General features: G+C 41.7%; 1 protein-coding gene across 6 annotated transcripts in view; it reads right to left on the bottom strand.

Annotated features, from left to right (window-relative positions):
- The window catches only part of RUNX1T1 (RUNX1 partner transcriptional co-repressor 1), a 138,791-nt gene that overhangs the window by 21,683 nt on the left and 89,636 nt on the right, over positions 1-27,472 (bottom strand). For all 6 annotated transcript variants that reach the window (XM_074352946.1, XM_074352945.1, XM_074352944.1 and 3 more), the window contains 4 exons: positions 25,766-25,947; positions 14,036-14,286; positions 9,320-9,405; positions 8,563-8,764 (listed from right to left, as the gene is read on the bottom strand). In XM_074352946.1, coding sequence (XP_074209047.1) covers positions 8,563-8,764; positions 9,320-9,405; positions 14,036-14,286; positions 25,766-25,947 — 721 coding nt within the window. The remainder of the gene's footprint in view (positions 1-8,562; positions 8,765-9,319; positions 9,406-14,035; positions 14,287-25,765; positions 25,948-27,472) is intronic.

Raw genomic sequence — 27,472 nt, forward strand, 5'->3', positions numbered from 1 at the left:
TTTTTACACAGCTCTGATTCCACTACCTTCCAATAAGCAGTGAGCCATGGCTAACCAGTTCTCACACTTAATTACTTAAAAAAAAATCTGCTGAGCACTGAAGTCTCAAAAAATTGGATCATATGGATTTGACATGGATGGAAGCAAGAATCATTAGAATGGTTTCACAGATACCCTGTTGACCAAATGTAACCAGTACATGCTTTTCAAAAGAGAAAATGAAGTTCTACTTTAAATGAAATGCTCTGCTTATTATTCTGGTCAATTTTAAAAGTTTGAGAAAACATGTTCATGAAAATGACATGAAACCTTCTATATGTGCTTAATAGTAAAGCGCATGCAGTCCTTCACAGCTAAAACAGACACTACACGTCTTCCACACGGGATTACAAAATGAATAGCCTGTGTATTTAGAAGTTTGGGGGAAGAGAAAAAAATCACGTTAACTTTTGTAACTATAACAATCATTTAACTCATGATAAATATTGAATAACTGAAGTCTTCTCTATATGTATAAGAAATATTATTAAGTAGCAGACTGGTTTCTTTTCAAAACAATACTTTATCTAATGTATACTGAAGGTTAAAAGAAACTCAGCCCAGTTTTCTGTATTTTAAGAAGCTAAAGAATATCAAAATAGAGAAAAGCACAATCCATTTAGCTAGGTATGTGCTGTTTTATACCTGAATGCCTCAGACACATTTTGAATGTTCTGAATCCTTCTAGAATATGTAGATTATCACTTGGCCAGAATATAAAATTCCCACAACTATTCTGAATTAGCAAAAGCTTATTATAGCTTGGTGAAGGGCACATGGAAACTCTCTGTACGATCCTGCAATGTTTCCTTAAATCCAATATTATTTCAAATATAAAAAAAGTTCACATTATAATTTCACGACTACTTGACAATCAGATGGACTGGAACTACCATCGTGTCATGACCTCACTGTGCATCAAATGCTCATTCGTTTCCACACAATACATGATGGAAACCAAAATATGTAAGTAGTTTTTCATTTGTTAAACAGCTTGATAAAACTGGCACATATAAAACTGACTTCAGAGAAATATGATCTGGCTAATTAGAGTCATCAAGTTACCCTTCACATTGTAACTATTTACAGAAGAAATAAAAGTACAGTCAAGTTCACACTTAACCACATCACAGTGAAACAGAGATTTACTTAAGGCAGTTCTTAAAGACAGTTTTTTTCAGGAGAAAAAACTTTGGCCTAAGAATAATCTATTGGAGGGGAGGGTACAGCTCAAGTGGTAGAGCACATGCTTAGCATGCACAAGGTCCTGGGTTCAATCCCCAGCTCCTCCTCTATAAATAAATAAATAAATAAACAAACAAACAAACAAACAAACCTAATTACCTTCCCCCTGTAAAAAAGAATAATTTATCGGGTAAGAATAGATTTGGAAAGTCTAAAGACAGGGGAAAAAAATGCCTTCTCCAAAGTAGCAAAAAAAAAAAAAAAGGTTTTTCACTTATTGGGTTAAGGAAAGAGGAGTATTATTATTATTATTATTTTAAATAAATGGGCAATAGTTATCATGGGGAACAGGAAAGGTGATGTTAAGTTATCCAAATTTCATGCGTGGAAGATACTAATTACCAGTTTGGGCAGCACAGGCCGCACGAGTTAGTTCCAAAGCCCGTGAAGGTGGGTCTTGGCTTTGCCACCTTCTAGCCCTGTGACGTCGGGCAAGTTAGTTTCTCAGTGTCTCAGTCTCCACACCTGTAAGTGGGGGCGATACTACAACATCTGAGATTGCTGACGTGAGGACCAAATGAGGTACTTCCTACCACGTGCTTAGCACGGCACAACCTAAACTCCCGTTAGATGTTAGTTGCTACTGTCACTGTGACTGTATTCAGTTGGCTGCCCAGTAGGAACAGATGTACAGTTATCCTTTGGTATCTGAAGCAGTCTGGTTCCCGGACCCCTCAGGATCATCCCGCAAATCTGAGGATGATCAAGTCCCGTGTAAAAAAATGGGATGGTATTTGCAAAATAACCTACATACATCTTTCCATACACTTTAAATCATCTCCAGGTTACTTACAAGACACAGTGCAATGCAAATGCTATGTAAATAGTTGCCAGCAAGTGGCAAATTCACACTTTGCTTTTTGGAACTTTCTGAAATTTTTTGCTCCCTGAATATTTTTGATCTGTGGTTGGTTGAATCCATGGATGTGGAACCCATGGATATGGAGGACCAACTGTACGCTTATTTCCTTATAACTGACTAAGGTCAGAATAGCACCTTAAAGTTTCTTTTTTCTCCTAGCACTTAAATCCAAATGGCACAAAACTTTAGACAAAGCAAAACCACTGAAGAGGTCTGGATTGAGAGATACACGCCAATAAGTTTTTACCCCCTCAGTACACGTCATTTGAGGACAGAAGTTATTTCTATTGTCAGCAGTTCACTGTCTGAGTCCTTGGACAGAAGTCCTCAAACCTCTTAGATGATACTTTTATAAATTTTATTCAGACCTCATGAATAGCCCCCAAATTTACTCAAAGACAGATAACATATAGGGGTCAGTCGTGCGCCCACCTTCCCATGTGCTATAGGGGACAGGTCGTGAGGCTCCATCTACCACATGGCAAAGCTGTGCAGTGTTTCACCCTCCCGGCTACATCACCACAGAATTCTCAGTGACACTTCCCCATAGCCTCCCAGAGTCAAACTCCACCTGACTTAGACACCTGACAGAAATACCAAAGCCAATCAAGCAAAAGTTTTCTTAACCCTACCCTGCTTTTTGAAGGGAAGGTTTTTTGTTTTTGTTTGTTTTCAAAATAGCTGCAGAATGTAAAGGCAAATAATTGTTTAACATACATCTACTTATGCATATACACATATTTTATGTCCTCTCCAGCTCTACGTTGCTGTGTCCTGGATGAGCGTCAAGTGTGCCAACAGGAAGAGCAGAGTGACGGCAGCAGAAGTGCTCCCCAGAATCTATTTTGAAACACTGACAAACACTACTTTAATAGCCACAGAATCTGAATGACTCATACATTTAAGTTTTCCTCTTCTGATTAATAGCAGCGATGATGGAGTGTACACAGGCAAAACTGAGCTGAACAAACAAAACAATCCTGAAGTTGATCAATATTACAAACAGAGACAACTTTTCTCCAAAGACTTTCTTATTTTAGGATAAAATAAGAAACCTAGACAAACTTACGCAAGACCCTGTTCCTAAGTCTCAGGTTCTAAAGAAACAAATTTTTAACCGTTAAACCTTGACCACCTATAAAATGCAAACTGCTATCAAGTGGATGGTTGTTCTCAAATGCAGTGCTAAAAGCAAAGACAGAAGAGTCCGTACGAGATGATTTCAAATGTGAAACGTATACACTGATAGATGGGAGAATTATAGAAAAGTCCTTCTAAATTAAGTTTTAGCTTGCTTTGGATGCAAATCGCTTGGGGGCTAAGAGAAGAGGAAGAGGGAAGCCTCTGGAAGGGGGGAGACCGAGTCAAAGTGGGGGAAGGTTATAAGAAACGTGAAAGGGCAGAAAGAACAATCCACGGTGCATGAAGGCGATGGAAGATGCACTGCACTTACGACAGATGGAGACCATTGGATACTAGATACAGCAAGGGCCACCATCAGCACACAGGAAGGGATGAGCTGACAGCCTTTGGAGGAGCAATGTGACCTCATGCGACCCAGAACAGCAATGCTCAAAGCTTGGCAGCGCCTACATCTGGCCGTCACCCTGTAGTGGGCAGAATGAGGCTGTGGTCATGATGATACATAGCACAGACCATCAAAAGAAGAGTCATATGATTTCATCTTTATAAATGCTACTTATTTTTGTTTTTAAGGATAATAAATGCAGAAATCTCAACTGTCTGTTCAGACACCCAACCTAGAAGCCAGGAACCACATTAGGACTTTCATCTCTAACAATAAAAATACCTGACGCTCTAGGAGACAACAAGTTCTTCTTGTTTTTCAAAGACGGACATATTTAATAGTCGCATCTTTTTTAACCCGATATATTAAATATCATAGACCTTTTAAATACAGGAGGCACTTTACATGAGGAGCTCAGACGCACGGTCTTGATACGAATTTCATGACGTAATTTAAAAGCAACCAATACAAGTATATAATAGCTGAACTTTTATACGAAGATATACTCTGAATAACTTGTTTGTGGTTGCCATCATCTGGTAAGTGGAGAGGTGACTGAGAGATTTGTTCGGATGGGAGTAAACTACGTTTTGGCAGCCTTGTGTTATAAACTGAGTTCCCAAAGGTACAATAGATTTGTTGTATTTAAGACAGAATTCCCCCTTTTCTAGTCTCTCTGTCTACTAAATAAAGTAGTCACCTCCAAATTACTGCTTGGAAATACTTTCAGAATAGAACAAACTTAGGAATCTACTATCATCTCATAATCCTGGATGCCAAGCCAAGACACTAATTTTATGTGTTGCTATTGTCTAAACTTTGAGATTGCATGAAATAATAATAAATAATAATAATAATGATAATAATAATAATAATAGTTATTACTTACATCACATCTGTGTGTCAGGCACTGTCCCCTATGCTTTATAACACTTAACTCATTTAATACGGAAATACCTATGAAATATGCATTGGTACCATCTCCATTTTACAGATGAGGAAACTGAGGCACAGAGTTACTTGCCAAAGGCCACAAAACTAGTGAGAAGAACCAGGGATTCAAATCCAGAAACTTGCTCAGACCCTGTGACTTTAACCTTCATGCTAGATTTTCTGAGCATTTAGACAGCAATGAGAAACTCTACAATTCAATCACATGACAGTGATAAAACTTTCAGCCAAAGTAATTTTAAAGTAGTAACTCCTCTACCAATCTATTTGAGGCTGGGCGAGGTATAAATTCGATTAACTTCTGAATTTCTAAGGTTTTTGTGAATGAACAACTTAATTTATCATTTCATTTAAAACAGACAGAAACCTCTTCCTGACATTTTTCTTTCTGGCAAGAGCTAAACCCTTAGCAAAATGTGCGTGAAGATGTTTTCTAAATTTTATACCCTCTCTTTGCAATATTCAAACAATCAAAAAAAAAAAAAACACAAAAGGGAAAAATACATCTCTATTTCAGGGTTTTAGGCTTCAGTCTCTGATACTAGTCTTGAATCCATCATTAGATAAGTCTTTTAACTTTCACTAATGGTGCAGGAGACTTGAGAAACACAGAAAGAGGACATATGAACACAGGATGAGTGGCAGAAAGATTCAAGAATAGCCCAAAGGCAGTAAGAAGAAAAAGGAACTAAAGCGTCAGGAGCCAAGAATGATGTGAACAGCATCCTGAGAGAAAAAGAAAATGAAGCAGAAAAAAAAAGAAGAAAAAAAAAAAAAAGAACCCAAGCCACCCTGAGGAACATTTGGTCGGAGAGGACATGGAAGTGTTTAAACACCAACCTGTCTTTGATTTAAAGAGTAGCAGTGACGTGACGGATCCAGTGTACACTCAGTTGTAAACCTGTTTAAGAGGCAACTCATCTAAAATAGTCTTTACTTAATATCTGGGGAAAACTCCCCAAATTCAATTGATCCATTAGATGAGCTAATTAACTAATCAATTGGATTAATCATGTCATCTCACGAGTCCCTCACACTGACTAAGAATATGGATATGTTTCAAAAGTGACAATGGGAATGAGTTGAACAAAGACAACTCAACAGTCATGGAAGTTACACAGTCCTCTGTATAGTCCCAGAGCACAACCTGAAGAATGCTAAGAACAAGTGTATGACCAAATGCTGCCATTGCTTCCAAGACTAGGAGGAATGTGACCAAGGCAACGTTTTGAACTAAAGCTATCTATCTTCTTTAACATTGCCCTGAAGGTCTCATTTGAGACCAGCAGCAGCTGGACAATTGAGAGGACCAGGCTCAGAGAAACACACAAAACAACCATAGGGAGCTGTACACGCACACAAGATGCAGACGCATCCACGTCCCTGTCTGTACACACACCCACTGCACGGCTTCCAGGGGCAGGAAATACATTTATTAGCCAATAGCCCCAATCCTTTAATCTCATACATAAATACGTTCAACTCCAAAGCCTAAGAGAAAACCTTAAAAAGCACTTCATGTAAACGGTTATGGCTGATGATTACAAACCACCTGTCTTCTTATTTATAGCCACAGCTCAGCCCACAAGACGGATGGAACTCAAAGACTTCAAGAAGCTACTAGCAAAAGACACCAGCGAAATAACTGCTGGATGCTAAAAGCTGCCCATGGCGCGGCCTTGACAGGTTCTCCCCAAGCTGTGCTGAGTTTCTTAAAAGACAACCTAGGTTCTGTGTTCCTAAAGAACAGGACTGTTTTGATAGAGTCCAAACAAAGAAAATGAGCTACTTGTAGCCTTTTAATAACACAATCTCTAAAAGCTTAAAGTCAGAGCAACCTCCCATTTTACCAAAGATATGAATTCATTACACATCATTAAAAGCAAGGTGATGTGTGTACTCTTAAGAAGGAGTTTTTAAAACCAAGTTTATTCTTTTAATTATTGTGACAGGGAAACGAAACCTCTCTTCCTGGAGAAGAATGTATGCTGGCATCACCAGAACGTGCACCCAGTATCGGTGGCCGTGTGCTGAGTGTCCTGCGTGCTGTGAGCTGAAGGTAACTTACGTGGGTCTGAAATCCTACCTGTTTCTGAAATTTTTCCTTAATAGTGGACAGCAGAAAATACTCATCCTGTCAATGCAGGGGACTGAACTGAGCGGCCATCCAGCACCGCTGCTAGCTGTCTCCTTGCCTGTCTCTTCCACTGGATCAGAAGTTCCTCAAAGGGAAGAAGAATCCTCTTGCTCTGGCACAGAGCCTGGCGTGGTGCCCGGCCCAGAGCAAGCACGGCATCAATGAGTCTGTTCAGTGGAGCAGGCTAAAATGGTCATCTTCACTCCCAAACTTTTGCTTAATTTAAAGCTCTTAGTTTTCCTCAGATTGGATGATTACAAATGTCCTCTTTATTTGTCCTGAGCGGATCTGTTATGATTAACCACTTCTGGTTCACACAAGATGTTTATTCTGCTCTGCTCTAAATAGTTTTATTTGGATCGATGTTTGTTCAAAGTAAACTTGAACACATTTTCATTGCCTGCCCTAACACAACCTAACAAACAACATGATTCACTTTAAAATATGCTTTAGCATCGTGTCTGTTGGGTAAATTGAGTAACTTGGAATCTTCTTTAATACTTATGGCAACAGACAGTCAGCATTCAGGGACTGGCAGAGATCCACAAACCTAAATGCAAAGGAAACTTTATTGACTAGGAAGCATTTTAATAAAAAAGATAATGTGATCAATAGCCAGATACTATGCTTCAAGTTTTTTTTTTTTTCTTCAATTTTTTGATAATCAGCCAGGGGTGATAATGAGGCCAGAGTCACGAGCTCAGTCTGCACATGTGTAATTAGTTTTGTTTTTACAGCACGGACTGTACCCGAATCTGAGTCAGGTAACAGGTGTGGGGCTAAACACAGAAGAAAATGAGATGAGAGGACAGAGGTAAACACAAACCCATCTCCACTAAGTTTACTCAGACTGTATATACAAGTACCAGCCAGCCAAGTCAGAAACGGCAGCTTATTATTAATTTAGGAAAAAGATCACAGGCTGCTCAAAAATTATTTCATTCCATGTATTTGGGATTACATTCTATTTATAACCCCAACAATTCTCCAATCTCAGTACCAAACACAGCTACATATTAGCAATCCATTTCTAAGGCACAGCTATATTAATAGTCCTCTAAGTAACCAGAATTAATAAACTCATGGTTAGGTACTGTACATTAAGGTCATGGAAGAGCGACATCTTTATCACTAATTTTCAAGTGGCAGTGGGAAAATTATAAAGCCCTTAAGTCTCTTTTTTTAAAAATTTTTAAATTTTTAAATTGTTTTTACTGAAGTACAGTCAGTTACAACGTGTCAATTTCTGGGTGTACAGCATCGTGTCCCATCTTAGGTCTCTTCCTGGGGGGGAGGGTTCTGAGATAAAGTGTTTTCTTAAAATGTGAGACACAAGGTTGTCTTAGGGTCTGTGTCTTGAATTAAAAACCAGACCACACGCACGCATCGCTGCTGTAACGCTCTCAGACGCCGGTGCACAGCGCAATTCCCCGGAGAGCCACTGCAGCACGGACGCACCCAGCCCACTCCCCGAGTTCGGTTTTGCAGGTTGGGGGCAGGGTCCAAAGAGCTGTATGATGAAGGAACACACATGTTAGTGATGCGGATGAAACTCCGGTCCAGTTTTGAGGTTTTGCATAAGCCCAGCACATTCACCTAGAAAAAGTTTCATTTTTTTGTGTGGCTGCCTCTTTCTACGCCAGTCTGTGTAACAGACAAGACATTCTGAGGACATAAAGTGGTTTTCGTCCTACCCTTCCCTAGACAGCCTTCATTTTTGAAAAGACACGTTGAACCTACAGCCAGCACTGACAGCCCAGGGGAACACCCGTTCCAAAGGCCCGTCTGCGGAAAAGATACCTAAGGCGACGGGGTCCGGGTTGACGGGGCTCTGCTGCCTGGAGTGGCTGCTGCCGCCGCTGCCGCCCTTCTTCAAGTCCTCGGCGTCGCTGTACCGCCGGACCCAGTAGTTCAGCTCCTCGCGGTCGGCCTCCTGGCAGCGCCGCAGCACGGTCAGCGAGCGCCGCGTCTTCTCCACCATGTCCATGATGCAGTTCAGCAGCTGCGGGGAGGCGGGCGGGGAAGGGGGCGCCGGTCAGCGCGACGCCCGGGCCGCGGTGCGCCCGAGCCCGACCGCTTGAGGGCAAGGAAGGACGTTACTTTATCCTAAAGGCTTCGGTCTGATACTGTCAAACGGTAGATTTGAAATGGGGACCCAACACCCAAGTAAACTCAGTGGGAATGAGAGTAAAAAGTGGGGCGCGTGGCAGGGAGATTTCAGCTGAAGACATACGGTCAGCAAACCCATCTCCCCAAACACCAGTCCCGTTCCTGTATGAACTAAATGACCCTTTCCAGTAAGGCAGTATTGGACCTATTGATCTGGCTGTAAGGACTGAGTCCCTTCCACAATCTAAACATTTCTCTTCCGTACGTGGCTTGGATATCAATTTAGAAATCAAACCCTACATTGCACTTCAAACATTCTCACTTAGTTTTTCAAGTTTTCAAAACAGCAGAAAACATGCCTTCAAAGCACCCCCACACTTTTATCACGTAACCTCATTCCAGGTGTTTTCAAAACATTTTTTAACCGAAATGATTACCGACGTCTTACATGGTCAAGGTGTTTCCATTCCTCTGCCCATTCTCTGTCTGTTAGTCTGTGATCAATCATTTCTTCTTGACGTGTGCCATGCAACCCTACAAATGCAGAGAAGAGGGCTGGATCACCCCAGAGCATCCAGGACACAATCCGTATGCGCGAAGGCACTTAGCAGAGACTACGTGGGCAAACTCAACCACATAAAAATACATTCGATTGTGAACGGAGACATGAGTCATTCTCAGATTTGCAATTTCCTAGTGGGCCCCTCGTAGAAGAATAAAATGTTAGAACTAGAAGGGAGTTTAGGGGTCGCTTGGTCAGAACAATCTCTTTTACACATGAGGAGATGGGAGTGAAGTCATACCCAGCCTGGAGCTAGTTATCCATATAATGTTTTTCTACGTGAAAATGCAACTATATCCTGCCTCTTAATAAATACAAGTAACCACAAGCAGACATTAAGTGGTTTCAAAGTGTGGCATTCCTGCACTAAAGACAAAGACAGCATAAATAGTTTGACACGGATTTTCTACAACAAGCATGGCCAAATGATTCCACATTTCAGCAAAGTATAAATGAACACAATCCTATTGCATATGTCTTTGTGATAAAGAAGGCCATGAAAGCTACATATCCTCATTTAATTTACCAAAATTAAATAAATAAATAAATAAATAAATAAATAAATAAATAAATAAATAAATAAATACATACATACATACATACATACATACATACATACATACATACATACACTGGACATCCTCTATGAGAACAAAATCAACATACCAGACATAATTTGACAAATATCAAAAATCCAAGCTAAGAAACTGAAATTCCTAATTTGTGGTCCGTAGCCTAAGTATTAAAATTCTTCAGCATCACAGAGAAAAGATACTACCACGAAAAAGTAACATGGAAGAGTTCACCAAGTGAGTGACAATGGTAATGAACCTGAGGAATTAGCTAGGATGCTAATCAAAATAGAAAATAAATGTGTCTGGCTAAAAGGAACAGGTGGAAGGCTCTGATCGGAGACACCTGGAGACGTGTGGCTCTTCTGGCAAATTCAACATGCATAAAACATCTCATGTTCTACTATAAAGGAAAGGCATTGGGCTTTGGCAATATTTTCCATTTTAAACAATTAAAACTATTCATTTTGATTGGTATTTGTCACACTGTTACTGTGAATAGCAAAATAAGTCTGGCATGGTTTAGTCTTCTAGACACGTAGGCTGCTTCTCTGGGGGTATTATGCAGGAGCTAAATGACAGTGAGAGTTATGAGACACTGCATTCTACTGTTTTGTGAAATCTGAGTGGTTAGAAATCCTCTCTTTTAGCTGATTTAGAGAAATAAAGATAATGAGCCACATGACTCTTTTCAGCCAACCATGAGATGCGATTTAATTTGTAGCTCATGGAAGTGAACACATATACGACAGCTCTCTCAGCCTAATGAAAAGCTGAATACAAAAGGCTCTGCATCATCCTCTCCAATTAGAATATATTCTGAAATATATTTATAAAGCTAAAATTGTCAATGCCACCTATTGGTAAAAAAGTAAAATTGCAGACACATTTTAATAATTTGCATAACAGAAAAGATGCTGGAGAAAAGTAGTATTTAGTTACTGCTCTGTTTGTTGTGACAATTTCAAGTTGAAATGTTTGCAAATATGTAATTTTTGTTGACTTATTTGATGCCTGTGTTTTAGGGGAAAAGAACTACCAGGGAAGCAAGTCATCATAGAAAACAACCAAAGAGCGATGAAGATATAAACGTGGTGTTGAATTAATGATGGAGGCATGTTGCTGCTTGCCCTTAAGGACCAAGAACTTCAGAGGTCTTAAAAGTTTCAAAAATTCAGCAGATTAAATCGGTAACGGTACGAACTCTAACACCTATTAACAAGCAGCAAGATGTCTGTGGCTAATGGAATAAGAGCATTTGTGGAACCCCGCTCAGTATCATCTCATTTAATCAAAAATAAATAAATAAATAAATAAATACATCAGAAACATGTTTGAGCCCAAGTACTTGGTGAAAAAATACAGGACTCATTTGCTACTTTAGAACTCTGAAGGTCATCTGCTGGATAGAGACAAATCTTTAAAAAAACTAAAATAAAACAACTCAGATGTTTACATTTATTAATTCTTCTCTTTCAGATACCTAAATATTCATTACCACACAATTTTTTATTTATATGCATAATACCAGAGGGGTCCAGTAAGGGAAAATAGCTTAGACTCATTAAAACACATTTTCATTTGTGGGCAATTAGACACCGATGTTGAGTCTTACCCAATTCCTAACTAGGCTAAAAGTCTAAGTTCACTAATAAACTAATGCTTGTAAAGTTTTACTTTCTTAGAGGATTCTAGTGAGTATAGATCTTTCTATGTATGTCTCTGCATTCAGTAGACATTCATAAATCACACCAGACTAAGTATATCTTTATGACAATTTTTATATTCTCAGAATGGCAGCCTGATATAACACCACAATTTGGTACTCATACATCAAGATTTTATTTTACTTTAACACCCACTAAACCCTGCCAGACTTCAGGGATGGTTAAGTAGTTGTGTATATTTATAGAGATTAGCACTATTAGTTTTATAAGCTAATATAATTAAAAAGGTAAGGAACATGGTCTGATAAAAAAAAAAATCACATGAAGCCAGTGGGTACAGATATAATTCATAAAGGGATATTTCACATTGCTAGACGAAAACATAATCATTGCGCATAAGCATAATTACTTCCTTGCTGATTACTTTATAGTGTACTGGAGCTAATATTTCATAAAACAGAATTTGCTGCCCAAGAAACAGGCCATTTCCTAGCACCTGCAGAGAGGGGTATCTTGAATTGGACTTCCAGCGACCTGGTGACTCTGCTTCTATTAGAAAAACGAGCAATCATGGTTTGGGGGCGTGAAGTCATAAATGACCGGCAAGGTGTGTACTTGGAAGGCAGTTGTTAGGCGTTCGATGTGGGGGTCAGGGTGCCACTCCAGACTGAAAAACAACATCACCATTTTTGAGAGTTCTCTGAAATGGTACCTGAGAGAACACTAAACAGCTTGGCTCTTAAGAAAGCACAAATGATATGCTTAGCCATTTGTCTGACACACTATGTAAATGCAGAAATGGCTGCTGTGGGGAAGCAAAACTACTCCTTCACTGTCTCACAACGAGGGCCCCCAGTACCTCTCCCCCGAGCCCGACTCTCCCTTTCTGTTTTCTAAACCTTCGGAGGGTCATGTGTAGAAAGGCAGAAGGCCCTTCCTACGGCAGCGCCGGTGCTACCGACCTAGCTAGGTGTCTGCCGTAAGCCTGTGCTCAGCCACGCGCTCCGCCTGAGGCTGAGAACACCGCGCTGTCCCTGCCACTCAAGCAGGTGAGCTGGCTGTTTCCCGAGTCCTGTGCCCTCAGCTCTGTGTTCTGCTTTTCCACTTGGACTCCATCCCTTGCTGTTTCCAGGATCCCACCCACCAAATCGTCCACGTCAGGGAAGTCTGTCAGCAACTAGCTACGAGGTAAAGGCAGTCTTAGGGGTGGACGGCATGGATGTAGAAGACAGAAAAAGGAGGGAGGGTGCACTGTTGGTCTCAGTTTATCAATAGCTTGACTCACCCAAAATCAAAAAGTGAAGAGGCCCCAGAAATAGGAATGGTGCTCTGACACTATCACCTCAACCACTGATCGTGTCTCAAAACTTACCTGTTCTGTCTTCCTTCTTTTTCTTCAAGGTGAACACCTGTTCTTTAGAAGACAGTGTCTCCTAAAGGCTTCACTGCCAGCAGTTTTATGCAAAGAAGGAATGAACACAGGCAAACGGAACACATATTTACCCAAAGTCGTTCCTCCCTTGGTATTCTGATCTTTGACACTAAATTGTCAACACTCAATTGAACCACTGGTACTTTAAGGTTGAAGGGGAAAAAAAAAAGTACCAAATCACTCCTCAAAGAACACCTGTTGAGTTAAGCCACAGACATAATACCGTCTCATATTTTTCAAATACAGACCATCTCAGAGACTGGAAGTATCAAAATGGACTGTAAGACTACCTGAAATTAAAGATACAACAGAAGAAAAAAAGAAAGAAAGAAAAGAAAAGAAAAGGAAATGAAATAAAGAGAAAAAGAAAAAAGTATACAACAGAAGAAAAAATAAAGTGAAATGAAAATAAAAAGGAAAAAATAAAAATGATACAACAGGAGAAGCGCTTAAAAATATATATTTGTGGCAGACCAGTTATATATGAAACCTCTCATGGAACTCATTAAAAAAATTAAACTAAAAATTCACTTCACATTTGTTAATACAGTTGAGGTTTTTGGATTTAGATGTCCTCCTTCCAAAAAAAAAAAAATAATCTGCTGTCACAAAGAATGCAAGTAATTAAGAGAGAAAGCAACAGCTGTTAAAGGACATACTAATATTAGCCAATTTTTCATATGAAGGAGACTTTATATAAAGGAAGAGGCTTGAGAGGGTACAGCTCAAGTTGTAGGGCGCATGCTTCGCGTGGACAAGGTCCTGGGTTCAGTCCCCAGTATCCTCTCTAAAAAATAAATAAGTAAATAAATAAACTTAATTTAAAAAAAAAAGAAAGAAAGTTTTTACTCCATCACAGATTTCAAACCTCAGATCAGCCAGTCTGTGAGCGCACAAGCCCATGAGAAGGGAAGCGCCCCTTCCGTCTTACCCATAGGTCTGTTCCTGTCCCTGAGGTCCCTGTGGCTGGGGTGTCGATAGGAGTCCCTGTAGTGGTGGGCGATGGCCATATCATCCAAACGGTAATGCTGAGGGGGCGGCGGGGTGGGGTGAGGCAGGCCGTTGGGCTGGTAGGGCAAGCCGTTACTCGGACTATACCGCTGGCCGGGGCTAATAGTGCATGGTCGCTTGCTTGGATGTTCTGAGTGCAAAGGCTCTCTGTCAAAGCCATTTTCTTTGGTTCTGAGGAGGGGAGAGAAGAGAGTGTGTTTCATAATGTACTCAGAAACTGGCACAGTTCAGATACTCAAGGTTTGAACTTGTAATGGAAACAGAACATTCCTTTGGTGGCCAGAAACTTCCAAGAACTCAGCTTCCTAGACGACCGGTGGGAATCCACTGAAACCCATGCGGAGGGCGAACGACCACAAGACGGCTCCCAGGAGAAAATGTTCCCCTTCTCGTCAAATTAGCCAACATCTTCCCAGGTGGCGCTCATGCGGTTAGGTCACCAACAAGAGGAAACCAGAACTCCCCTCTGCAGACGCCATTTTCATCCAGAAGCAACTACTTGATTTCTAACCAATTACCCTGAGACCGGTTGCATTCGGTGAAGATTCATCCAGGTACCAAAGCATCACCCTTCAGATGAGTTTTTTCAGTACGTCTATTCCTCTGATCCACCCTGGTATCTGACCTGCACATCAGAGACCTTCTACATGGGCTGTGTTGTTCAATACAGTGGCCACACATGGCTCTTTAAATTAAATGTAAGTTAATTACCATTAAATAAAGTTTAAACTTCAGCTCTTCAGTAGAGGTGGCCACATGTCGGGTGCTCTGTCGCCACTGGGGGTGGGTGGCTACCGAATGGGACAGCACAGAAACAAATCATTTCCATCATCTCAGAAAGTTCTGTTGGGCAGCAGCGACCAAACTGAACCAGTGCAATAAAACAGTGTAACGTCAGGCACTCCAACATTACCCTGGGTCGCCAAGATAATCTATTAGCAGTCACACAGAGCTGGCTGGGATCAGAAGGAAGACCCAGGCGAATCTCCTTATGTTAAAGTTGAGGAAACGCAAGCCCAGGGAGCACGAGTGACCGGTCTGGGGTCATCGGATCTCAGGGCAGGACAGACACACCCTGACTGCATTTCAACATGTGACACACAAAACCCTGAACCTGGCTTTCAGACAGAATGCATTCCATCGGTGAGCCCTGATTACTCATCACTGCTCCTAGATTCTCAAACAGAAGTAGGGCTAAAGAAATATTTCTGCCTGAAAGTACCTCTGAGAGACTAACTCAGTACACTCAGTAAGACAGGAGCAAACCACACCCGCCTGTGCCTGGAGGCGCAGCTCCCAGACTGATTTTTCCCTTAGGTATGTATGGCTCCCTCACAAGACCAGCACTCACTGTATCCTTAGACCAGTGGTAGCTTCTGTCTTCCCCTGGAAAATTTCCCCTAAGAATTCTACCAAGTCACAGTAGCTGCAGATTTCCACACGCCTGTTTGATTTTTGGTTGGTTAGGTTTAGAGACCTTAAGACACCTTCGCCACTTGCCCAGTGCCAAGGTTAGGCTTTGATGAAACTGGAGGGATCTGAGTGGAAACTAACTTAACAACAGGGATCATGAGGGGCAGCAGGATTCCACAGTGAAACATCCTGTATGTCCCTTTAGGATAGGGCCCCAGTGACAATTTACACACACCAGATTAAGTAGGACACAGGACTCAGAGACAGAAGGTACAGGCACACTGAGAACTGTGAGAAGCTGCAGGGTTCCACATGAAACGAATACATGCCCAACGCACGCTGAGGGAGATGCACTCTTCCGAAGCCAGGAGACGGACCAACATTGGAAATGCCAGCAGGGCATGGCCTCTGTGGGAGTGTCGACCAGAAGTCTCAATGCTGCTCCCATCAAAGTACGTGTCTGCACTAAAATCTTCAGCCTCCATACATATCGATCACTGATAAGACTAAGATGTCCAACATAGCTCAAACATAACCTAAATGTACTGCTTTAAAATAGTTTTTCAAAGTGAAAGGAAACATTCGAGATATCGATTTGTCTCCTTAGAGGATTAGCTATGTGATTCTAATCTGTATTTCCAAATCCTATACATTTCTGAATAATACATTTCAACATTCAATGCATAAACATTTCCAGCATAAATCAGTTGGAAAATACTGAAGACTAAAAGTAGCTATGAGCATAATGCCAACACAGCACCTACCTTACTGGCAGTGTGGTGCAGTGGAAAGAGCACCGGACTGGAAATCAAGAGACCTGAGATTTAGTCCTGGCTCTTCCACAACTAGCTGTGTGACCTTGGGCAAGCCACTTAACCTCTCTGGACCTCAGTTTGCTCATCTGTAAAATGAAAGCGTTGGACTAGATCAGTGGTTTTCAGACTGTGCCACCTGAGGTGCTTAGGGATTCTGTAGGCAATAAAGAATTTTTACCCTAAACAGATTTAAAGGGCCAGAGGAGGCCACTTACTCATTTTAAACTTTGAGGTTCCACCTAAGATTTCATTTTTTAAAGGAAAAAGTCTGCTATTAAAATCAAGTTTGAAAACCACTGGACTAGGATGACTTCTGAGGTCCCTTCTAGTCTGAAAACTCTGAAATTTAGTTATTCTATATTTATATCTAAATGTCATTTGTACAGAACAGGGAATATGATCAATATTTTATAATAACTACAAGTGGAGTGTAATCTCTAAAAATTGTAAATCACTATGTTGTACACCTGAAACTTATATAATATTGTACATCAGCTGTACCTCAATAAAAAAATAAATTTGTTTTAAAAATGTCATAGTTATGCTGATTGGAACACACAGGGCTGATGGTCCTCTGGCCAAACTACGTCTGAATCAACAGACAACTTCTGTGCTTTGCTTGGAACGACAGACTATTTATACCTGATTTTTTGTGTGTGCAAAATAGAAAACAGTCTCTAAATACCTTATAGCAGCCTAAATATCTAAACGTCAAAACATTTCTAAATATCAAACTGTCTTTTATCCAATTGCGTCAAACCATCTCAACTTACTGGTTTTGTGATAAAACCCTTGTCCAGAGATGACAACACTGGAAGAATTCTGTTTCCAAAGTAGTTAGAGATTTTGTTCGTCTCTGCCCTCAGATCAGCCCTCTGATCAGTGCTTTTACTCCCCCTCCAAAAACAAGGACAGTAAGTTCTTAGAAGCAGGGTCTCAATCTGTCCTGTTATTTCCATCGTGTCCCTGTAATCTTGTCCTGGGTCCCATCTCTCCTGCAGTTTATTGGAGCAATAAGGCTTACCACCTCACAGAGGTAGTTATATTTTAGTAGCAAAGCATTAAAACGTTAAAACGGCCCATAGAAATAAAGTTACCAAGTCTCCCTGGTTGCCTCCCACCACTCGTGTCACTTATAAAGCCAACTCTATTCAAAGGGTGTAAGCACAGAAAGGTAGCCAAAACGACTGAACCGCTACTTGTTGACTTCTTAGAAACGCCTACAACATTCTACACCTCATCTGCTTGGGCAAATTCCACACTTGCCTGTTATTTGTTACCCTTTGAAAGTACATTAGACAAAAACCAACAAAAACTTTTCATTGTCCCGTACCAGCATACCCTTGAAATAACTCACATTCCAGTGCGACGCCTGCCACATCTCATGGATTTCCGGAAGGCATTTTTTGTTTGTTTTTTTATATTCTATCTCCCTGCTTGGAGAAATTTTCCTGACTATAACCTAACCACTTCAACATTTAGATCTCAGTCACTTCTCTCCCAGGGTCAGATGTCCTAAGAGTAGAGAAATGCTCAGGACTCAGATGTGTGACCTCAAGACAGCCTAGGGAAGTTCACCTCTGGCTTCAGCTTCCTGCCCAGTAAAACAGAACTAAGAGGAAACCATACACGTTTAAAAACAACACTTAAGAGACAATCTAATTTACACCTTACAGCACTTGAGGCTGTTTTTCCTCAAGTCCTCAATAACAGAGGCTGTAAACTGACTTATTTGAGGAAGAAAACAAGCTTTAAAAAAAAATTTCCTCTATATAAAATATTTTAAATGTCATAATTGGCTAGTATGCACTGATAATCCATTAGTAATACGGGAATGGGGAAGAATTAAGAAAAAAATTATTAAGCTCATGGCAATAAATAAACTAAGAGGACCGATCAATCTCTTACGTAACAGGAACAGGCATGAGTTTGTTTCCTGATTAAATTTTTTAAGTGGGGGAAGTATCACTAGAAAGACCGTTCTAGGGACAGGCAAACTGGTGTAGCATAGTAACCCTTAAGCTGGCAAGGAAGGAACATAAACATCTCTGATCTCAGTCCTGTTACCAACAAATGCATGCCTTAGGCTCTGACTTCTCCAACTGATCACAGGCATTTCAAATGGAATGTGTCTCTAACTCAATAAAAAAAAAAAAAGATTATACTGTACAGCACAGGGAAATATATTCAAGATCTCATAGTAGCTCACGGGGAAGAAGAATATGAAAACAAATATATGCATGTTCATGTATGACTGAAGCACTGTGCTGTACACCAGAAACTGACACAACAATGTAAACAGACTGTAACACAATAAAAAACCAAAACCAAAACCAAATCAAATGGAACGTGTCTCAACTGACCTTGTGTTTCCCTAGTACCTCCTACACTGGGCAATTATGTCACCTTCTACCTGCCACCAAAATAGAAACATGGATGTCACGCTATCGCTTTGTTCTCGAAATCAAGTCCTCCTGGTCTCTTAAGTGTCTCTGTCCTACCCCAGGATGCCGTATCTTGTCCTGACCACCCCGCTGTCTTTAGGCTGAGAGTCTTTAAATACATAAATAGTCTTTACTTTTGTATTTTAGAAGCCTGTATCTAAATCTTGGGGGGTGACCGTTCTAGTAAAGAAAAGCCCAAAGACATTAAGATCTTAACACGAACCCCACCTTCCTTCCCTGATCTAATTCATGCAGTTTGTTGAGGCTTCCACAGAATGGCTAGACGCTGAATCAAGGGCGGGGCGGGGTCATTTAGGGGCATATTTTTAAAACACAATTCAGTAAAAAATCTCTTCAGGAATTATCAGGGAATAGGTGAGTTTAGACAGGAATTTTACATAACACCCTTCTATTGGTGCTGAATAATGTATCTGAAACAAAATACATTACAAATTCCCCTGTCTCCTTGAAAAGAAAATCAAACCTGACTCTTCAGGACAACCTGTGGTGATTCCTGTGTTTTGCAGAAACACCGCCTTCCAGGAGATGGTGAAGGACAGAGAGATGAATGTCTCAGGACGATCACCGCTGGGCCTTCCATCTCTCTGCTGCTCAACAAACACCAAGGGGATAACGTCCTGAGCAAAGCGCTAACACCTTCAGGAGTAAATGAGATGCTAGTGGCGGACGCTGGCCACCCCAGGCAAAAACATGATACCAGGACCTGCGAGGACTACAAGATGTGGGTTCACAGAGCTTTGCCTCTCACAAGGAGAAGGTGGAATGCTTTGGGCACCTGTCTCCCGAGCTGAGCTCAACAGTCAGACCATCTGCGAGCAGCTGGCCCTTTATCTTTGCTAATTTCTGGCCACTGTAGTCAATTTCTACCGTTCCCACTGCCTGGGATTAGATATTCTAATCTGTCATCTACACATTCCAATTGGAGCCTTCTTAATTTTTTTCTTGTTAGTGACCCAACCACGGCGTTTCATTCCCCGGGCTGTTTTCGTGGCTGTGGGTGTTTCACAGATGCATATTTTAAAACGACAGAAAGCAAGAAAATAAACAAGAAGGCAAAAGACTTAGGGGAAAGGCCATTTGCTTTACGACTAAAAAATGACTGTATTAAATTAAATCTGGATTATTTACTGGTGCACCTTGTATTCTGCTTGATGTTCCGTGCTTGTGGTGTTTTGCTCGGTTTTGTTTTAGGTACGGGTATGTGTAAGACACACTACCCTGAGCTTTGCTGGGCACGAAGATGAGCAGGACCTGATCCCCAGCACCCCCTGGAGATTATGGTTTGGTAGTAGACTCAAATTGTTTTTGCAAGTGTGCCAGCAAGAAATTTTTTACCATGAACACAATTTAATCTAATAAGCGATGCAAGACTACTATACTTTTACACAGGGCTTGAACTCGGGGGCACCATAAAAAGTACAAAAGTGGAGATCAAAGGCAGAAAAGACCACTCAGAATGTACATTTGAAAGAGTAGGGCTGTGGAGTTGGCTCCAGTTTGGGTCCGGCTACTTGCTGGCCGTGTGAACTCAGGAGGCTTCATCTCTATGAGCCTCTGTTTTCACCCACAGACTAGGGAGACTAGGGACGGTTACTTCAGAGCTACTGAGGGGACTCAGGAGAGAACCTACAGAAAGAGCCAAGCACATATTTGGATTCAGTCCCTTACCCAAAGCGCTTTCTTTTCAAGCTGAGGCGTTCGGGGGCTGGGGTATACAAACAGAGTTGTGAGAGCATGGGCGTTCAAGGCAGAGAACCTGGGGGTTAGAGTCCACCCCATCGGGGAGACCCCGGACACAGCATCCAGTCTGCCTGGATCTCCGCAGTAGGACTGTCAGGAAGTAAGTGTTATGTGTCACTACGTAAATTATTCAGCATGGGCCTGGCACATCCTAAGTGCTCAGTAAATAGTAGCCATTATTAGAATATTTATGATTGGGAAGCCTTTGCTCAGATGGTAGAGCCTGTCTGAGTAAGCCTGCAAAGTATGAATAGAATTATGATATATAAGAACTCCAGCACAGAACAGAAACCATCAGTCAGAATACAGACTAAGGCACAAACGTGTTCAGCAGGGCTAGACCCTAGGAGAGCAGCAAAAACAGAACCAGCAAGTTCATGCTGAGGCTGGAGTGTGGAGAGGCCAAAATGTTCTCTACAGCCACGCAATCTTCCCCATCAAGTAAGGACAAGTTAATGCTATTTCTCTAGAAGCCTCCAGAATTGATGTGACTAATATATTAAAAAAAATAATAATTTCTATGGGGATGATTATTGTCTTCTTGAAACTGAAGACTGCAAGAAAGATACAACACAAAACTAGAATGCCTGAATGCAATACTAGTTTCCCATATTTTTTCATAGAAAACCGAATGCAGTCGATAATACAAACTTAATTCTGACTTGTGCAATTAATTCCACAATTCCTTACAAAGTGCACCTATCTCTTCTCTTTAGAAAGAGAAAAAGACTGAACCACGCTCATTGTGCAGAAAAGGGAACGCGGACCTAGTAAGTCCAGCTGGCGTGCACTTTGCTGGCAAACACTCACCCGGCACGGTTTCAGGACGGCCTCCTCACAACCCTCCGGCACCCGTGTTCTTTATTCCACTTGTTAGGCCAGGAAACCAGGCCGACTGTGGGTCCTCTCTTGTTGTAAAGATTTATATAAAACCTCAGAACATTACACTACTCCACTTACCCACATGAGCAATTACAGAGAAGAAACACACGAGGGAAAGCAAGGGGGGAAAGACACGATTCTTAGCGGGGCTCTTCTTACTTCAGCTGCGCACAATGAGGCGTATTCTGTGCCCCTGGAGGACTTCAGGGACCTAAGTACGCTGGCTTCTCCACTAAGGAGCTTTGTTACATGAAGCATGTTGTTTGGGCCTCAGTTTTTCTCAACCATAAAGAGAAAGGACTGGCCTGGTAAACCCATAAGATCCCTCCCAGATGACAAATTATATACTTCTGAAGCTCAAGAAAGTCTTCTGAGAAATTAATGTTTTAATAATTGGGGGAGGAGGAGGAAATGCATATTAATGCAACTATGTGGCTATCGTGACAAAAGTCAGGGTGTGTTAAACAGAGTAATTTGAAGCATAATTACATTAAGATCTTATATATGTATGTCTATATATGTCTATCTGTATACATTTGTATGAAGGGGATTAATACTTAACATCAATCACTTGAAATGAGGGGGCAGTGGACAGAGCGTTACCCATACAGAACCGATGCTCATTCAGTTTAATTTCTTAAGCAATGAAGCTCCTGAGTCAGAAAATCAGCATAACAGGTGAGAAGACGATGGTAAAGACCAATTATAACAAAAAAAAGCTGCAGCATCTAAGCTGTGAGGAAGGATGGCAGTGATACAATCAACACAACAAAGGCATCTTTTTAAACTTAATGACTTTTATCTATTCTGTAATGTCAAAGTAAGGCAGCCCATCAGACTACGCCCCCCCCTTCTCACTCCATCACAGAGTCTGTCTTCATGGCCATCAGGGTGAGCAGTTTTAAATCAGAACTTCCTAAACTTTCCCTAACATTTTAGAGGAAAAAAAAAAAAAAAAAAAAAGAACATGATTTTAAAATAAAAATTGTCTTTTTCTAATTTGGGTTCTGCGGTATTCTACCACAGACCTACAAATCTAGTATAGTTGTTCAGGGATTCACCCCAGAGCTATTTTTAAAAAGTAGAATACATTTTACTCTTCCATTCAGAGAAAAAAAAAAAAAAGATTTCATAGACTTCTCCAGAGTATTCATTTCTCTGTAAATAACAGTAATGCTTAAATATATATATAACCAGTGATGATCATATTTAAGGATGAGAAGTTATATTTGCCAAAACCCAGCCCTGAAACACGTGATGACTGTTTAGGAGATTAAATCAGCCCTCATCACGGAATTTAAGCCCCCAAAGTTGTAAACAAAATATAGAGCGCTCTTTTGTTCGTGACATGTCATGAACAAATTACCAAAATGTGTTTTCTCCTCAGGTGTCAGTTTTTCCCTCTTTTAGTGACTGATGGTTCCCAGTGTTATTACAGAAACAGATTGATCTTTTTAATGAGCCAGTTTAATAGACTCCAAAATCTCACCGTGGCTGCTCATCCATGTCAGACCATATGCACCAACAAAACATTCAGTAAAACAAAAAAGCTCTGCTGTCAGACAGCTCCACACTCTATAAAATTTCATATAGTAGATGTGGAGATACAGATAAATAACCAGAGAAGAGGAAAATGCATATGCAAACACGATGCGGAAAATATATGCAAAGAAATACTGTAAAGGCCCATATTTTCTTGGCTCTGATCAAATTCCCACAAGATACAAATGTATTTACACAACATACTCTCATTACCCTTCCTCCTAACTCTAAGGAAATCCATTTGCTATCCTTCCATTATAACACACACGTCAGGTTTTCCACTTGAAAAAGAATGTTCCATCCAAAGCTCAACCATGTGGGTTCTGGCTCCAAAAACTATGAATAACCAAAGGGAGAGAGAATGAGACGGGGGGGGGGGGGGGGGGGGGTGTTCCTTCAAGAAAACGCCACCTGATTGGACGCAAACACGCATGCGCACACAGCCACAGCTCAGCAGAACGAAAACGCCGGTTTCCTGTGGAATTTACATGACGTCTGCGTACTGATGTTAGCACACTGCCCAGGGCTCACCTCCGCACGGTTCAAGGGAGGTCTGACGTCACGGTGCATTCAAATACAGAAACCGGGAAAGAACCAGCGGGGAAATGGCTGGGAATGTAGAGAAACGGATAAAGCAAGTTCTCGTTCTACCGGATGTGGTTACTTACCAGTCAGGGTTTCTAGACTAGACTGTGCCCATTTCTAAACTGGCCTATAGGATTATCTTCACATTTACCACGGCTGTCTGACTCTTTCCCTGTTATCCCCTCCTCCACCCAAACAGATGTTCTTCCCAATGTCCCACCTAGTCTCTCCCTAATTCCTTTTGCCACACTGTCTTGGAAAAATGGAGCTGGATCATCAATACTGACTTCCTGTGGGGTAAACGGGTAGGGTCAGACAGGAACACACACTGAAGCATCTCTCCTTGAGCTGCTTCTTGGTTTTCAGCACCGCGTGGACATGCCATTCAGACACTTGGATTTAGCAGCTGCCTTTGAAAGCCCAAGTACTAAATGCTTAAATACGACTAAGAAAATAAAACTTGCAAAACTGAGAAAGTAGCGCCGTGGGAAGGTCACGTATGGAGGTGGGTCCATAGCAGGTCAGAAGTAAACTAATGTCGAAACTTTTGCTTTAGGAATTTTAAACTATTAAGAGGGCCTATGTCAAGAGGAGAAAAATTGCAGAGATTGCAGCATAAAAACTGCTTCCCAGGGGATTATGTAATAACTGTATATAAACTGGCTGGCTTTTAATAACATTCTGATTTGTAAAGCAGCCAATACGTTTAAGGGTAGCTAAGTCGGTCACAGAGAGATGTCTCTGAGCTGCCCCAAGGATTGTCAGCTCCCATGAATCTGTGTCAGAGTGCTAGCCTCTCAAAGGCTGGTAAACTCTTGCCTGACGAAATGCAGAGAGAAAGGATGGCTAAGTAAAGAAAGGAAACAAAGCCCATGACATGTACGTTTCTGAAAATAATTTCATTTCAAGGTTCTCCGTATTTTACAAATACTTTGCAAGACGGTGCTAATAAGACCATATTCCTGTGTTAAAAAATGGTCATACATGAGGGCTGAGGTAGCCAGGAAATGATTTTAATCAGGTGCATTGCAGGTTTCATGTATATGCCTACCCAACAACTGCTTTGCAGGGTTTAATGGAGAAGTGACTTCATTTTACATTTCTTAGAATTCTCAGTTATGAGACCAGCCTGCCTGGTAGGAGGAATACTGATTGTCAGGTAACATTTTTCAGCAAAAATGCCATCTATTAGTTCTATTACTTTACTCTTTATCGTCACCCAGTTCATCTAGCTTCCTGAAAGATTTCTCTTAGTTCCTATAAAACCAAATTAAATACCTACTGCATAGAGTTTAGGCCAGCTATCAAAATCATCATGTTTTGAGAAACCTTGGAACAACAGGTTTCCTAACACTGAAGGGTAAGTATGTGGTTGGGATGAATTATATAGTAAGTGAGAATTTTAATACAGGCACACCTCGGAGGTACTGCGTGTCTGGTTCTAGACCACTGCGATAAAGCTCATATTGCAATATAGCCAGTCACTCAATTTTTTTTGGTTTCCCAGTGCATGCAGAAGTTATGTTTACCACTAGTCTATGAAGTGTGCAGTAGCATTATGTCTAAAACACGATGTACATACTGTAAGTAAAAAATTACTGCTAAAAAACGACCAATTATAAGAGTAAAATCAATGATCACTGATAACAGGTCACCATAACAATATCATAGTGAAAAAGTTTGAAATATTGCAAGAATTAGCAAAATGCGACAGACACAAAATGAGCAAATGTTGTTGGGAAAATGGCGCCAACAGACTTGTTCCATGCAGGGCTGCCCCCAAAACTTCAATTGAAAAAGAAAAATAAATAGTAAACCGCAGTACCTGTGAAGCACAGTAAAATAAGGTGTGCCTGCATGGACCATCTCGGGACCATCAGTGCACCTGGCATGTCTGAATGTCACCTATCTTTCCCTTTTACTGTCATGCTGCAAGTTGTGTAGAAGCACCAGGTCACTATGCTGTGCATCTGGACTACCATGGTGTCTCACACTCCGAAAACAAAATGACACATGGCAAAGGTCAAGCTGCACAAAAAGCTAACTGCCGCAGGCCAGACTCATCACTTATGACCCCCAGGGCCAGCGCAAGACGCCCCCAGTGGCCCCGCAGATTATCGTTCTTTTGCAAGAAAGGCTGAGCAGCCGTTGAGCCACGACACGGAAGCCATCCTGGTACCACAGGTCCCGGGACGCCCTCCCTCTCACCTGTCTGGAGTTCGCCTCTTCCCGTTTTCGTTCACGTCGAGAAGCAGCTCCGAGGAGTCAACAGGTGAGGTGGTGCTGGCGTCCAGGAGCAGCTGCTCGTGCTGGGCGAGGTACTGGGCAGGGTTCTGCTTGGCCAGCCTGGCGCAGTGCAGCAGCTCCCGCTGCAGCAGGGGCAAGTTGGCCTGCGGGGTGGGGGTCGGGGGGGGGACAGGGATGAGACTGGGGGGGACGGGAGAATCCTTGCAACCACCAGACTGACCTCCCTCTCCAAACACTGGCAGACCGCGGAACTCGGCTAAGCGAAGATGCTGCCGAAGGCACGTGGTACGTCTGATGCCCGGACGCAACGCTCAGGACCGGGCGACGGTGTGCGCCTCTGCCTGGGCCTGGGCCGCCCTGAACGTGGACGTCTGACCCTTGTGAGCATCTCACGCTTCCTGCCTTCATGCCCCTGGACAGCACGGGGGTGGTTCTTATTTATTTTTAAGATCCCTGAATGCTCAAACGTAACAGGATACCAGATTCCAGCTCTATCTATGAGCAACCTTTGTTTCCAACAAGGAAGACAGAGGGTACATAAAACATACACGTGGTTCGCTTAACCTCACAATAGCCTCCCTGACATGTTCAGTTTGGGATCTAGTTACTTACCCAGATTTTTTTTTTTTTAAGGCTAATCTTATGAAATACCTTTGGTCAACTACTAACTTCAAATGAAAAAATAGAGATATGAACATAGAGATTATTTCTAATTTAATAATCAACATTAAATTCAGATGACGCTCCAGTCCTGATGTCCCGGTTGGAGCTCAGGCACAGAGCAGCATCACTCCTGGTCCACAGTGGGAGTCTGCTCTCTCTGTGTCAGACTTACTCTAAGGAACGCATGCAGATATCTAACAGGAAGTCCTGTGCACCCGTCACTCTGACTCCTCACCCAGCCCCATCACCTTGGAAAGGACTCTGAGAACACGCCTGTTGATGGACTATTTTGGCAACCTCAAATGTAATAAAAGGGAAGGAGACAGCTTTACACACAGGAAAGCATTAAAATGGAAACCTTACACAGAATTTTAATCTGAAAAGCGAACTTACTCTGACATTATAAATCCAGAGTGCTGTTGCTCTGTCTCTTTTATTTCTTTACTTTCTCGGAAGGGAGGGGAATAGAGTGGCTAGTATGCCTGGGGCAGGGGGGTTGGTTCTGAAGGTTGCAGTTTGATGGCTCACTTAGGGCTGGCAGCTATGAGACCCACTGGTGACCCCTCTTCAGGGGCAGTGATAAAATTCAAATAATTGGGAGAGAGATGGATATGGGAGCATGAACAGCACTTATCCCCAATAACAGAATTTACCAAATTCAAGGAAACATCAATCATATAAATATCTTTGCAACACAAGCGTGTTACCTGTAGCAACCAGGTGCCATGTATGCTGATCACTGGTTAACCCACAGGATGAAACAGCCTTTCTGAATACGGGAGATCCCAGCTGCCTCAATCTTTGGGCCTAAGTGCCTTCAAAAAAGCCCTCTGAAATATTGGGGACAGACACTGGGGCTGGACTTGCGACTCTATTTTCTGAGAGTATTAATTGAGGACCCATCTCATGATAATACCAAAGCACATTCTGCACAAGGTGTAAAAGACTAGGCTATTTGCTGAGGATGAGCACGTGCCCACCACACAGTGGAACAAGGGAGATGAC

The sequence above is a fragment of the Camelus bactrianus genome, chromosome 25 (genome assembly GCF_048773025.1).
Source record: "Camelus bactrianus isolate YW-2024 breed Bactrian camel chromosome 25, ASM4877302v1, whole genome shotgun sequence".
Lineage (NCBI taxonomy): Eukaryota > Metazoa > Chordata > Mammalia > Artiodactyla > Camelidae > Camelus > Camelus bactrianus.